The sequence below is a fragment of the Oncorhynchus kisutch genome, linkage group LG15, assembly GCF_002021735.2.
Source record: "Oncorhynchus kisutch isolate 150728-3 linkage group LG15, Okis_V2, whole genome shotgun sequence".
Taxonomy (NCBI): Eukaryota; Metazoa; Chordata; class Actinopteri; order Salmoniformes; family Salmonidae; genus Oncorhynchus; species Oncorhynchus kisutch.
Window position 1 is genome coordinate 72,711,727 of NC_034188.2, and position 14,113 is coordinate 72,725,839.

Here is a 14,113-nt window from a genome sequence, read left to right on the forward strand (position 1 = left end):
TTCCGGTTGGAGGATTCACTGAATCAGGAGGGAGTAAGCAGGAAATACGGAATCCTCCACCCAGGATTTCTGGAAAACCAGGGAATTTTTTGAAAGTTCACAGGATTGTGCAACCCTAGTCTGAAAAGACAATTCTCTTCCTCAAAAGTGTGCATCGTATTCTACTAGATGAAAAGCCATATAGTTTAACATCCTAGCATATAAAGCATACTTTATTTTCGACATTTCAAGTACTATAAAACGTTTTATTTTTGTATACCTAAAATGCAAACGCTGCGCAGTTTTGCAAGTCTTCTCCTACAGCTGCAACTGTATGTGCATTTGTAAATCAAGATCTTTCTTGAGTTGGGCTCTGGAATGGTGCAATTGTTGAGAATATGAGTCTATGGTTGTGGTGGGGAAAGGGGTTGAGTGTGTGTGTGTGTGTGTGTGTGTGTGTGTGTGTGTGTGTGTGTGTGTGTGTGTGTGTGTGTGTGTGTGTGTGTGTGCGTGCGTGTGTGTGTGTGTGTGTGTGTGTGTGTGTGTGTGTGTGTGTGTGTGTGTGTGTGTGTGTGTGTGTGTGTGTGTGTGTGTGTGTGTGTGTGTGTGTGTGTGTGTGTGTGTGCGTGTGTCTGTGTCCCGCAACTGTTGCGAGGGAGTAAAATATGTTAGGGACAATATAGGATGATTCACTAACTGTTTGCTAATATAATAATTGCTTGCCATAATGTAATATTGGTAATGGCGAGACTTGTGAGAGGTAAAAATCCTTTGCATAAATTGTCTACATTACTACAAATATTAATAGCTCATTATGGAAAATAAGAAACAGAATTTTTAATGTATGTATGTGTATATGTATATATATATATATATTTTTTTTTTTTATGGCTATATATAATACAAATCGAGGTGAGGGCGATGGAAATGCATCTGGTGGTTGATCTGCTTCTGTTCTGTGTGTGCCACTGTGTCTCTCCGGGGCTATGGGGACCAATTTGAGGTTTACTTAGTAGCAATGCAAATATCATGGTACAGCTATATAGACACTCAATCACCATGTTACTTTTTAATGGTACGTTTACAAACATATATTTTGCTAAATAGAATTGAGAGTTATTTCTCATTATGGTAAGTGGTGAAATAAGTATAGCCAGTTATAATTGGAATGGCTTAGCAGATAATAAGAATAGACCATCAGTATTTATGTCACGCCCTGACCTTAGTTATCTTTGTTTTCTTTATTATTTTGGTTAGGGTGGTATGGGAGTTTTTGGCTTGTCTAGGTTTTTTTGTATATCTATGGGGTTTTGGGATTGTCTAGGTAAATGTAGGTCTATGGGGGCCTGAATTGGTTCCCAATCAGCGACAGCTGTTTATTGTTGTCTCTGATTGGGGATCCTATTTAGGTTGCCATTTTCCATTTAGGTTTTGTGGGTTATTGTCTATGTGTAGTTGCATGTCAGCACTCGTGTTATATCTTCATGTTCGTTTTGTTATTTTGTTTGTTTGTTTAATGTTCTTCGTTGAAATAAAGAAGAATGTATTCTCCTCGTTATGACGAATGTGACAGAATAACCCACCAAACCAGGACCAAGCAGCGTGAAAAGAAGGAACAGCGCTTAATGGGGAATGGACCTGGGAGGAGATATTAGATGGAGCAGGACCCTGGACACAGCCGGGGGAGTATCGCCGTCCTAAGGAGGAGTTAGAGGAGATATTAGATGGAGCAGGACCCTGGACACAGCCGGGGGAGTATCGCCGTCCTAAGGAGGAGTTAGAGGAGATATTAGATGGAGCAGGACCCTGGACACAGCCGGGGGAGTATCGCCGTCCTAAGGAGGAGTTAGAGGAGATATTAGATGGAGCAGGACCCTGGACACAGCCGGGGGAGTATCGCCGTCCTAAGGAGGAGTTAGAGGCAGCGAAAGCGGAACGGCGATACTACAAGGACAAATACCGGAGAATAGAGGAACAGCGATGATATGAAGGTACACGGCTAGCACGGAAGCCCGAGAGGCAGCCCGGATTCAGGTAGGAGATCTGAGCCAACTCCTCGTGCTTACCGTGGGGAGCGTGTAACTGGTCAGGCACCGTGTTATGCAGAGATGCGCACGGTGTCTCCAGTGCGCTATTCTAGCCTGGTGCGATCTATTCCAGCTCCTCGCATTTGCTGGGCTAGAATGGGCATCCAGCCAGGACGTATTGAGCCAGCTCTATGTTCTGGATCTCCAATGCATCTCCACGGTCCAGTGTATCCTGTGCCTTCTCCCCGCACTCTCCCTGAGGTGCTTGTCACCAGACCAGTACCACCAGTGCCAACACCACGCATCAGGCCTCTAGTGCGCCTCCAGGGTCCAGTACGCCCTGTTCCTGCTCCTCGCACTCGCCCTGAGGTGTGTGTCACCAGCCCGTTACCACCAGTACCGGCACCACGCATCAGGCCTCCAGTGCGCCTCCAGGGTCCAATACGCCCTGTTCCTGATCCTCGCACTCGCCCTGATGTGCGTGTCCCCAGCCCGGTACCACCAGTGCCGGCACCACGCACCAGGCCTACAGTGCGCCTCAACAGTCCGGTACGCCCTGTTCCTCCTCCCCGCAATCGCCTTGAGGTGCGTGACACCAGCCCGATACCATCAGTGCCGGCACCACACACCAGGCCTACTGTGCACCTCGGCAGTCCAGAGCGTCCGGCGACAGTACCCAGTCCAGAGCGTCTGACGACAGTACCCAGTCCAGAGCGTCCAACGACAGTACCCAGTCCAGAGCATCCAGCGACAGCGTCCGGTACCTCCGTCGACGGGCCACAGTCCGGAACCTGCGATGACGGGCCACAGTCCAGAACCTGTGATGACGGGCCACAGTCCGGAACCTCCGACGACCGGCCACAGTCCGGGGCCTCCGACGAAGGGCCACAGTCCGGGGCCTCCGACGACGGGCCACAGTCCGGGGCCTCCGACGACGGGCCACAGTCCGGGGCCTCCGGCGAAGGGCCACAGTCCTGGGCCACCGACGAAGGGCCACAGTCCGGGGTCATCCCTTGACCTTAGTTATCTTTGTTTTCTTTATTATTTTGGTTAGGTCAGGGTGTGACGAGGGTGGTATGCGTGTTTTTGGCTTGTCTAGGGTTTTTTGTATATCTATGGGGTTTTGGTATTCTCTAGGTAAATGTAGGTCTATGGTGGCCTGAATTGGTTCCCAATCAGAGACAGCTATTTAGGTTGCCATTTTCCATTTAGGTTTTGTGGGTTATTGTCTATGTGTAGTTGCATGTCAGCACTCGTGTTATAGCGTCACATTCGTTTTGTTATTTTGTTTGTTTGTTTAGTGTTCTTTGTTTAAATAAAGAAGAATGTATTATGACGAATGTAACAATTTAACTGGCTAAAAGAGAAGGAATATATCTATTGCTTACAGGAAAGTCATTCAACAATTTTAGATGAAGTTTTGTGGAAAAAGGATTGGGGGGGACGAAATATATTTCTCCTATGGGCAAAGAAATTCAATAGGGGTGATGATATTAATTAACACTAATTTTGATCCAAATATGCAAATTGTCCAAACAGATCATCAAGGTAGATGGATCATTTTAAATAATATGTTATTGGACAATAAACATATATGGCGTATTAAACTATATGGTCCAAATAATGATGATCCAAGCTTCTTTGAAAATATATATAAGAATTTATCAACTCTACAAGCAACACTATTATTACAGTTTTAAATACCTCTATGGACCGTAAAGGACATCACGCTACAAGCTATCACTCTCAGGCACATATGGAAATCATGAATGTCATGGATACATTGGAATTAGTGGATATATGGAGGCTTAAATACTGTGAACTAGTGAGATATACATGGCGGAGTCTCAATCATGCTAGTCGTGTTGATTACTTTCTTATGTAATTCTCTCTGGCACCAAAAGTTTAAAAAGTGTTGATAGGGGACAGAATGCAGTCAGATCATCACATTTATTTATTTAACTAGGCAAGACAGTTGAGGAACATTGGGTTAACTGCCTTGTTCAGGGGCAACCTTTCGGTTACTGGCTCAACACTCTACGCTACCTGCCGCCTCATCACATAATTGTCATATAAATTACTCTTACAGAATTTACACATGGGCGAGGATATTGGAAATTTAATCAAAGCCTACTGGATGATAGCATGTTTATAACTAGGACAGAATCATTTATAACTTACTTTTTCCGACATAACATATGTACCCTTATTGTATGGGACACTTATAAATGTGCCTTTAGAGGCCAGGCAATTCAGTACTCATCTATAAAACAAAAGCAATTTAGATCAAAAGAGTCCATATTAACAAAGGAAATGGAAGGACGAACGGAACAGATAGATAGCAATAAAAACTGTACCATAGAGGCACAGAATTAGTTAGAGGAAAAACAAAAATAAATGGAGGAACATATTCAAGAAAGATCCAGTGTAATATATTATAAAAAATAAGTCGACCTGGATGAAATGTAGGGGAAAATGCTACCAAATTGTTTTATTAAAACGTGTTACAAGTGATAGTCACACAATTATATTTTGGAAGAGGAAGTACTTTAAGCATATGTTTTCGTTTAAGTCGCCTCCATCTCCACTAACCGAAGCTAATTGTATGGATTTTCTTCCTATTAATAATGTCAAATTAACATCCGTACAGAAAGACTCATGTGAAGGCCAAATTACAGAGGAGGAATTTATTGATGCAATTAAAGCCTCTAAGGCTGGGAAAACTCCAGGGCTGGATGGCATACCAGTGGAAGTACACCAAAATTGTATTTATATACTCAGAGGACCATTATTAGCATGTTTTAACCACTCCTATATAAATGGTAGATTATCGGACACGCAACAAGAAGGTCTGATTTCATTATTACTGAAACAGGAACCAAGTGATATACAGTGCCTTGCAAAAGTATTCATCCCCCTTGGCGTTTTTCCTATTTTGTTGCATTACAACCTGTAATTTAAATGGAGTTTTATTTGGATTTCATGTAATGGACACACACAATAGTCCAAATTGGTGAAGTGAAATGAAAAATATATCTTGTTTAAAAAAATATATATATATATTGTAAACGGAAAAGTGGTGCATGCATATTGCTATGAAGCCCCTAAATAAGATATGGGGCAACTAATTACCTTCAGAAGTCACATTATTAGTTAGATTGCACACAGGTGGACTTTATTTAAGTGTCACATGATCTCAGTATATATTCACCTGTTCTGAAAGGCCCAAGAGTCTGAAACACCACTAAGCAAGGGGAACGACCAAGCAAGTGGCACCATGAAGACCAAGGAGCTTGCCAAGCAAATCAAATCAAATGTATTTATATAGCCCTTCTTACATCAGCTGATATATTAAAGTGCTGTACAGAAACCCAGCCTAAAACCCCAAAAAGCAAGCAATGCTTGTGTAGAAGCATGGTGGCTAGAAAAAACTCCCTAGAAAAAAACCTAGGAAGAAAAAAACCTAGGAAATAACCTAGAGAGGAACCAGGCTATGAGGGGTGGCCAGTCCTCTTCTGGCTGTGCCGGGTGGAGATTATAACGGAACATGGCCAATATGTTCAAACGTTCATAAATGACCAGCATGGTCAAATAATAGTAATCACAGTGAACAGGTCAGGGTTCCATAGCCGCAGGCAGAACAGTTGAAACTGGAGCAGCAGCACGGCCAGGTGGACTGGGGACAACAAGGAGTCATCATGCTAGGTAGTCCTGAGGTATGGTCCTAGGGCACAGGTCCTCCGAGAGAGAGAAAGAAAGAGAATTAGAGAGAGCATACTTAAATTCACACAGGACACCGGATAAGACAGGAGAAATACTCCAGATATAACAGACTGACCCTAGCCCCCCGACACACAAACTACTGCAGCATAAATACTGGAGGCTGAGACAGGAGGGGTCAAGAGACACTGTGGCCCCATCCGATGATACCCCCAGACAGGGCCAAACAGGCAGGAAATAACCCTACCCACTTTGCAAAAACACAGCCCCCACACCACTAGAGGGATATATATAACCACCAACTTACCATTTTGCATTTTCAAAGTGGTAGGTATGTTGTGTAAATCAAATGATACAAACCCCCAACAAATCTATTTTAATTCCAGGTTGTAAGGTAACAAAATAGGAAAAATGCCAAGGGGGTGAATACTTTCGCAAGCCACTGTATATAAAGTTCCATTCCATTTAAACAATTGGAGGCCTCTTACACTTCAATGTTGTGATGCAAAGATTCTAGTTAAATGCTTGGCGCATAGAATTAAAAAGGTATTGTCAGATATTATTCAACCTAATCAGACAGGTTTTTTTACATGGACGGTACATTGGCGATAATATTAGACAAGTACTGGAAACAATAGAATATTATGAAATATCGGGGACACCAGCCCTGGTTTTCATAGCTGTTTTTAAAATACTTTTGATAAAGTATGACTGGAGTTTATATATAAATGCCTAGAATATTTCCATTTTGGAGAATCTCTTATATAATGGGTCAAAGGTGTGTATGGTAACCCTAGGTGTAAAATACAAAAAAATGGCTACATCTCAGAAAGTTTTAAACTGTAAAACAATATTGTCCACTATCGGCATGTCTATTTATTATTGCCATCGAAATGTTAACTGTTAAAATTAGGTCCAACAATAATATTAAGGGATTAGAAATCCGTGGCTTAATAACAATGGTGTCATTGTACGCTGATGATTCATGTTTTCTTTTAAAACCACAATTAGAATCCCTCCACAGCCTCGTAGAAGATCTAGATACTTTTTCTAACCTCTCTGGATTAAAACCTAATTATGATTAGTGTACTATATTACGTATTGGATCACAATAAAATGAAACTTTTACATTACCGTGTAGTTTCCCAATAGAAAGGTCTGACGGAGATGTGGACGTACTCGGTATACAAATCCCGAAAGAAAGAAATGATCTCACTCCAATACATTTTTAGAGAAAGTTATCAAAAATAGATAAGATCTTGTTACCATGGAAAGGAAAATATCTGTCTATTTGTGGAAAAATCACTCCTATGAACTCTTTAGTCATATCACAGTTCACCTATTTGCTTATGGTTTTGCCTACAAAGGTTTCCTACTTTTTAAATGATATGAACAAAACCTTTTCAATTTTGGAACGGCAAACCAGACACAATTAAAAGGGCCTATTTATATAACAAATATGAATTTGGAGGACAGAAATGATTAAATATTAAAGCATTAGACCTCTCACTAAAAGCATCAGTCATACAAAAGTTATACTTAAATCCGAAATGGTTCACTAGTATATTAGTAAGAACGTCTCACCCCATGATCAAGAATGGCCTTTTCCCCTTTATTCAGATTACAACCACTCACTTTCGGGTTATTTGAAAATGAAATTTGGCTGCAATTTCAGTTTAATCCACCTGAAAAGACAGAACAAATAATACAACAAATATTGTGGTTAATCTCAAATATACTAATTGATAAAAAAAAACGTATTTTTCGATAACATTTTTAAAAAAGGTGTAATTTTCGTAAATTATATCACAAATAGGACTGGTGGAGTTATGTCACACATGCAGCTAACACAGCTCCACCCAAAATTACAACCAACTAATTGCAGCATTACCACAAAAATGGAAGAGGCAAGTACTAGGGAAAAAGTAAGGAACTTGTCTGTCGGCCCTGCATTAAAGACCATAAATGGTTATAGAAAATTGTGATAAATAAAAACATATACCAATTTAATTTAAGGACCAAAAAATTGACAGCTGTGCCATATCAATTGCAGAATAGTTGGGAAGATATTGCTGATGTACCGATTCCATGGCACATGGTTTATGAATTGACACGTAAAACAACGGCGGATTCTAAACTTTTAATTTTTCTATTTAAATTAATAGAGAATTTTTTTGAAACAATTAGAATGTTACATAGAGTTGAAGTCGGTCATTTGCATACGCTTAGATTGGAGTCATTATAACTCGTTTTTCAACAACTCCACAAATTTCTTGGTAACAAACTATAGTTTTGGCCATTCGGTTAGGACATCTACTTTGTGCATGACACAAGTAATTTTTCCAACAATTGTTTACAGACAGATTATTTCACTTATAATTCACTGTATCACAATTCCAGTGGGTCAGACGTTTACATACACTAAGTTGACTGTGCCTTTTAAACAGCTGGGAAAATTCCAGAAAATGATGTCATGGCTTTAGAAGCTTCTGATTGGCTAATTGACATCATTTGAGTCAATTGGAGGTGTACCTGTGGATGTATTTCAGGGCTTACCTTCAAACTCAGTTCCTGTTTGCATGACATCATGGGAATATTAAAAGAAATCAGCCAAGACCTCAGAAAAAATGGCAGACCTCCACAAGTCTGATTCATCCTTGTTAGAAATTTCCAAATGCCTGAAGGTACCATGTTCATCTGTACAAACAATAGTACACAAGTATAAATACCATAGGACCACGCAGCTGTCATACCGCTCAGGAAGGAGACGCGTTCTGTCTCCTAGAGATGAACGTACTTTTGTGTGAAAAGTGCAAATCAATCCCAGAAAAACAGCAAAGGATCTGGTGAAGATGCTGGAGAAAACAGGTACAAGAGTATCTATATCCACAGTAAAACGAGACCTATATCGACATAAACTGCAAGGCCGTTCAGCAAGGAAGAAACCACTGCTTCAAATCCACCATAAAAAAGCCAGACTATGGTTGGGAACAAAGATCGTACCTTTTGGAGAAATGTCCTCTGGTGTGATGAAACAAAAATAGAACTGTTTGGCCATAATGACCATCGTTATGTTTGGAGGAAAAAGGGGGAGGCTTGCAAGCAGAAGAACACCATCCCAACCGTGAAGCACAGGGGTGACAGCATCATGTTGTGGGGGTGCTTTGCTGCAGGAGGGACTGGTGCACTTCACAAAATAGATGGCACCATGAGAAAGGAAAATTATGTTTATATTTTGAAGCAAAGTTAAAGCTTGGTCCCAAATGGGTCTTCCAAATGGACAATGACCCCAAGCATACTTCCAAAGTTGTGGCAAAATGGTTTAAGGACAACAAAGTCAGGGTATTGGATTGGCCACCACAAAGCCCTGCCCTCAATCCTATAGAAAATTTGTGGGCAGAACTGAAAAAGCTTTTGCGAGCAAAGAGGCCTACAAACCTGACTTGGTTACACCAGCTCTGTCAGGAGAAATGGGCCAAAATTCACCCAACTTATTGTGGGAAGCTTGTGGAAGGCTACCCGAAACGTTTGACCCAAGTTAAACAATTTAAAGGCAACCAAATACTAATTGAGTGTATGTAAACTTCTGACCCACTGGGAATGTGATGAAATAAATAAAAAACTGAAATCAATCATTCTCTCTACTATTATTCTGCCATTTTTATTTTTTTTTATGAAGTGGTGATCCTTACTGACCTAAGACAGGGAATTCTTACTAGGATTAAATGTCAGGAATTGTGAAAAACTGAGTTTAAATGTATTTGGCTAAGGTGTATGTAAACCTCTGACTTCAACTGTATATGGGGGATACAATCTTCCCAGCTCTGCAGATTTTGCTACAAGGAGGCATTAGATCATTTATTTTCATATGTAGCTCATTTTTATGTCACAGGTCCAGCCAGGAATGGCTGAAGAATTGCAACATTTACCTAGAACTAACGCTGCAGATAGCAATTCTGGTTGATTTGAAAAGTCATTATCGATCAATAATATAATAATTATTTTGGCAAAACATGTTAGCTTCTACAGATTGTAAATTAAAGATAGGAGAATAGAAAGGTTCAGTACTGTTGTGAAGCATCACAGGACAGTTGAAAAATGTATGGAAAATATAAATCCAAAATGGATGGTGTTAAGAGATAGATGGGAGGGGTTGAATGTAGCTGAAGGGTGGGACTAATAACTACAAGATAACCAATGTAAAATAGGTTCAGAAATATTGTGAAATAGCACAGTTACAAATCTAAATCAAACTGGATGGACATTAGAAATAGAGGAAGGACTAAAAACAAACAAAATATAACTATTGAAAAATAGATTGTGTCTGTAAAATGTGTATAATATGTATAAACTGAAGGTAGAAGCCTACGTGTTGTTGTTTAATCGTTTACTCCAATTGGGGGAGGGGTGGTAGGGATTGTGGGAATAATGAAGGTATATAAAAAAAGTGTGTGTATATGTATGTATGTATGTATGTATGTATGTATGTATGTATGTATGTATGTATGTATGTATGTATGTATGTATGTATGTATGTATGTATGTATGTATGTATGTATGTATGTATGTATGTGTGTGTGTGTGTGTGTGTGTGTGTGTGTGTGTGTGTGTGTGTGTGTGTGTGTGTGTGTGTGTGTGTGTGTGTGTGTGTGTGTGTGTGTGTGTGTGTGTGTGTGTGTGTGTGTGTGTGTGTGTGTGTGTATGTATGTATGTATGTATGTATGTATGTATGTATGTATGTATGTATGTATGTATGTATGTATGTATGTATGTATGTATGTATGTATGTATGTATGTATGTATGTATGTATGTATGTATGTATGTATGTGTGTTTATGTATATATTTATAAATGTAGTTGTGGCCAAAAGTTTGAGAATGACACAAATATTAATTTTCACAAAGTCTGCTGCCTCAGTGCATTTAGATATTTTTGTCAGATGTTACTATGGAATACTGAAGTATAATTACAAGCATTTCATAAGTGTCAAAGGCTTTTATTGACAATTACATGAAGTTGATACAAAGGGTCAATATTTGCAGTGTTGACCCTTCTTTTTCAAAACCTCTGCAATCCGCCCTGACATGCTGTCAATTAACCTCTTGGCCACATCCTGACTGATGGCAGCCCATTCTTGCATAATCAATGCTTGGAGTTTGTCAGCATTTGTGGGTTTTTGTTTGTTCACCCGCCTCTTGAGGATTGACCACAAGTTCTCAATGGGATTCAGGTCTGGGGAGTTTCCTGGCCATGGACCCATGGACCCAAAATATTGATGTTTTGTTCCCCGAGCAACTTAGTTATCACCTTTGCCTTATGGCAAGGTGCTCCATCATGCTGGAAAGGGCATTTTTCGTCATCAAACTGTTCCTGGATGGTTGGGAGAAGTTGCTCTCAGAGGATGTGTTGGTACCATTCTTTATTCATGCCTGTGTTCTTTGGCAAAATTATGAGTGAGCCCACTCCCTTGGCTGAGGAGCAACCCCACACATGAATGGTCTCAGGATCCTTTACTGTTGGCATGACACAGGACTGATGGTAGCGCTCACCTTGTCTTCTCCTGACAAGCTTTTTTGTGGACTTTACCCCAGTCCTCAGCAGTCCAATCCCTGTACCTTTTGCAGAATATCAGTCTGTCCCTGATGTTTTTCCTGGAGAGAAGTGGCTTCTTTGTTGCCCTTCTTGACACCAGGCCATCCTCGAAACGTCTTCGCCTCACTGTGCGTGCAGATGTACTCACACCTGCCTGCTGCCATTCCTGAGCAAGCTCTGTACTGGTGGTGCCCGATCCCGCAGCTGAATCAAGTTTAGGAGATGGTCCTGGCGCTTGCTGGACTTTCTTGGGTGCCCTGAAGCCTTCTTCACAACAATTGAACCGCTCTCCTTGAAGTTCTTGATGATCCGATAAATGGTTGATTTAGGTGCAGTCTTACTGGCAGCAATATCCTTGCCTGTGAAGCCCTTTTTGTGCAAAGCAATGATGATGGCACCTGTTTCCTTGCAGGTAACCACAGTTGACAGAGGAAGAACAATGATTCTAAACACCACCCTCCTTTTTGAAGCTTCCAGTCTGTTATTTGAACTCAATCAGCATGAGAGATTGATCTCCAGCCTTGAACTGGAGATCACACCTGTGTTAACAAGAGAATCACTGACATGATGTCAGCTGGTCCCTTTGTGGCAGGGCTGAAATCTCAACCCCATAGAAAATCTTTGGAGGGAGTTGAAGGTCCATGTTGTCCAGCAAAAGCCCCAAAACATCACTGCTCTAGAGGAGATCTGCATGGATGAATGGGCCCAAATAACAGCAACAGTGTGTGAAAACCTTGTGAAGAATTACAGAAAATGTTTGACCTCTGTCATTGCCAACAAAGGGTATATAACAAAGTATTGAGATAAACTTTTGTTATTGACCAAATACTTATTTCCCACCATAATTTGCAAATAAATTCATTAAAAATCCTACAATGTGATTTTCTGGATTTTTTTTTCTAATTTTGTCTGTTGAAGTGTACCTATGATAAAAATTACAGGCCTCTCTCATCTTTTTAAGTGGGAGAACTTGCACAATTGGTGGCTGACTAAATACTTTTTTGTCCCACTGTATGTATGTATGTATGTAATGTAATGTAATGTATGTGTGTTTACCCAAATAATATCTGGGGGATTGGAAATGATGCAGACAATTAAATTGATGGAAGCAACAATCTATCCTCAATATTAAAGCTGATCCACCCCTAAAAAATAAATACAAAATAAATACAAATAAAATGCAATCGCTAGTATGGCTATTCAGACACGGGAAAAGTCTTGGCTTATAGCTTTATGGATTTTTACAGAGAGCACAAGTCATACATAATATTACATAATGTAGTGGTGCACCAATGATGATGATGGTGGTGTTGTGTCACAGTTCAAGCTGATCAACAAGGGCAAGAAGACCAACATCATTGACTCCATGTTGCGGATGCTGGAACAGTACTCATCTAACCTGGAGGACCTGATCAGAGAGAGGACAGAGGAGCTGGAAGTGGAGAAACAGAGGACAGAGAAACTGCTGTCTGAGATGCTGCCTCCGTGAGCTTCATGTTATAACACACACACACAGACAACTAAAGAAGACAATGGCCATTTTGTTATTTCAAGATATCATTCTTGTACAATGCCAAGGGTATTATCCATTCATAACATGATACAGTACCATACTTTTGACTTTTAATGATTGTTTGTTGCTCTGTGTCACATTACCACAAATACAAAATGTCCCATGTCACAATACAGTTCTGTGGCAGAGGCTCTGAAGACGGGTGCAACAGTGGAGCCAGAGTACTTTGACCAGGTCACCATCTACTTCAGTGACATAGTAGGCTTCACCACCATCTCCTCCCTCAGTGATCCCATCGAGGTGGTGGACCTGCTCAATGACCTGTACACGCTGTTCGACGCTGTGCTCAGCAACCACGACGTATACAAGGTCAGTTCTACTATTTTCACACTACTGAGTTGAACCGAAATGAGCTGAGCATCATAGTTGCGGGTTGGGTTGCGGTGCAAGGGAAGCATCACTGAGTATCAATGTGGCAATGATTTACTGTATGCCTGTTTGTTTTCATTGTGTAGGTGGAGACCATTGGTGACGCCTACATGGTGGCGTCAGGTCTACCCAAGAGGAATGGCAACAAACACGCAGCGGAGATAGCCAACATGTCCCTGAACATCCTGAGCTCTGTGGGCACCTTCCAGATGCGCCACATGCCCGGCATTCCCGTCAGGATACGAATAGGGATACACTCAGGTGAGAGAGGGCATTGGGTTGTCCCTGCCTGGCAGACATACTCTGAAGTTAGGTCACATATATTAGCTAGTTGATCAATCTTGCTCAATGGCTGAATCCCAATGTGAGTTGTTAATAAAGACGAAGAGTTACTTTCCAAAATGCTATATATACATTTTCAGAAATCTTGGTAAATTAGCTTCTACAGTTTTAAAGAACTTATGAAAGCGATTGGTGTGTTTTTTCACTATCTAATCATGACATTGGGTTGTTCAATGACACATGTATTTGTTTGAAATCTATCAATTGATGTTTTCATTTCAGAGACAAATAATCATGTTTTTTTGCACCTCACTCACAAATAAATAAGTAGTATTGCCAGGTTTTACACAGTCAAATGTACTGTCACAAATAAATAGATGTTTAATTAAGAACTGTGATACATTTATGACTTAAAGATTTATTTGGGCTGCAATCTGAGGTGCAGCTAACTCTAATGAACGTATCCTCTGCAGCAGAGGTAACTCTGGGTCTTCCATTCCTGTGGCGGTCCTCATGAGAGCCAGTTTCATCATAGCGCTTGATGGTTTTTGCGACTGCACTTGAAGAAACT

At 40.7% G+C, this 14,113-nt stretch overlaps 1 protein-coding gene across 1 annotated transcript in view; it reads left to right on the plus strand.

The window, feature by feature from the left end:
- Window positions 1–14,113, plus strand: part of LOC109906103 (retinal guanylyl cyclase 2-like) — a 34,405-nt gene that overhangs the window by 15,933 nt on the left and 4,359 nt on the right. The window contains exons 13-15 of the mRNA XM_020503761.2: window positions 12,640–12,803; window positions 13,008–13,200; window positions 13,347–13,521. Of these exons, the coding sequence (XP_020359350.1) occupies window positions 12,640–12,803; window positions 13,008–13,200; window positions 13,347–13,521 (532 nt within the window). The remainder of the gene's footprint in view (window positions 1–12,639; window positions 12,804–13,007; window positions 13,201–13,346; window positions 13,522–14,113) is intronic.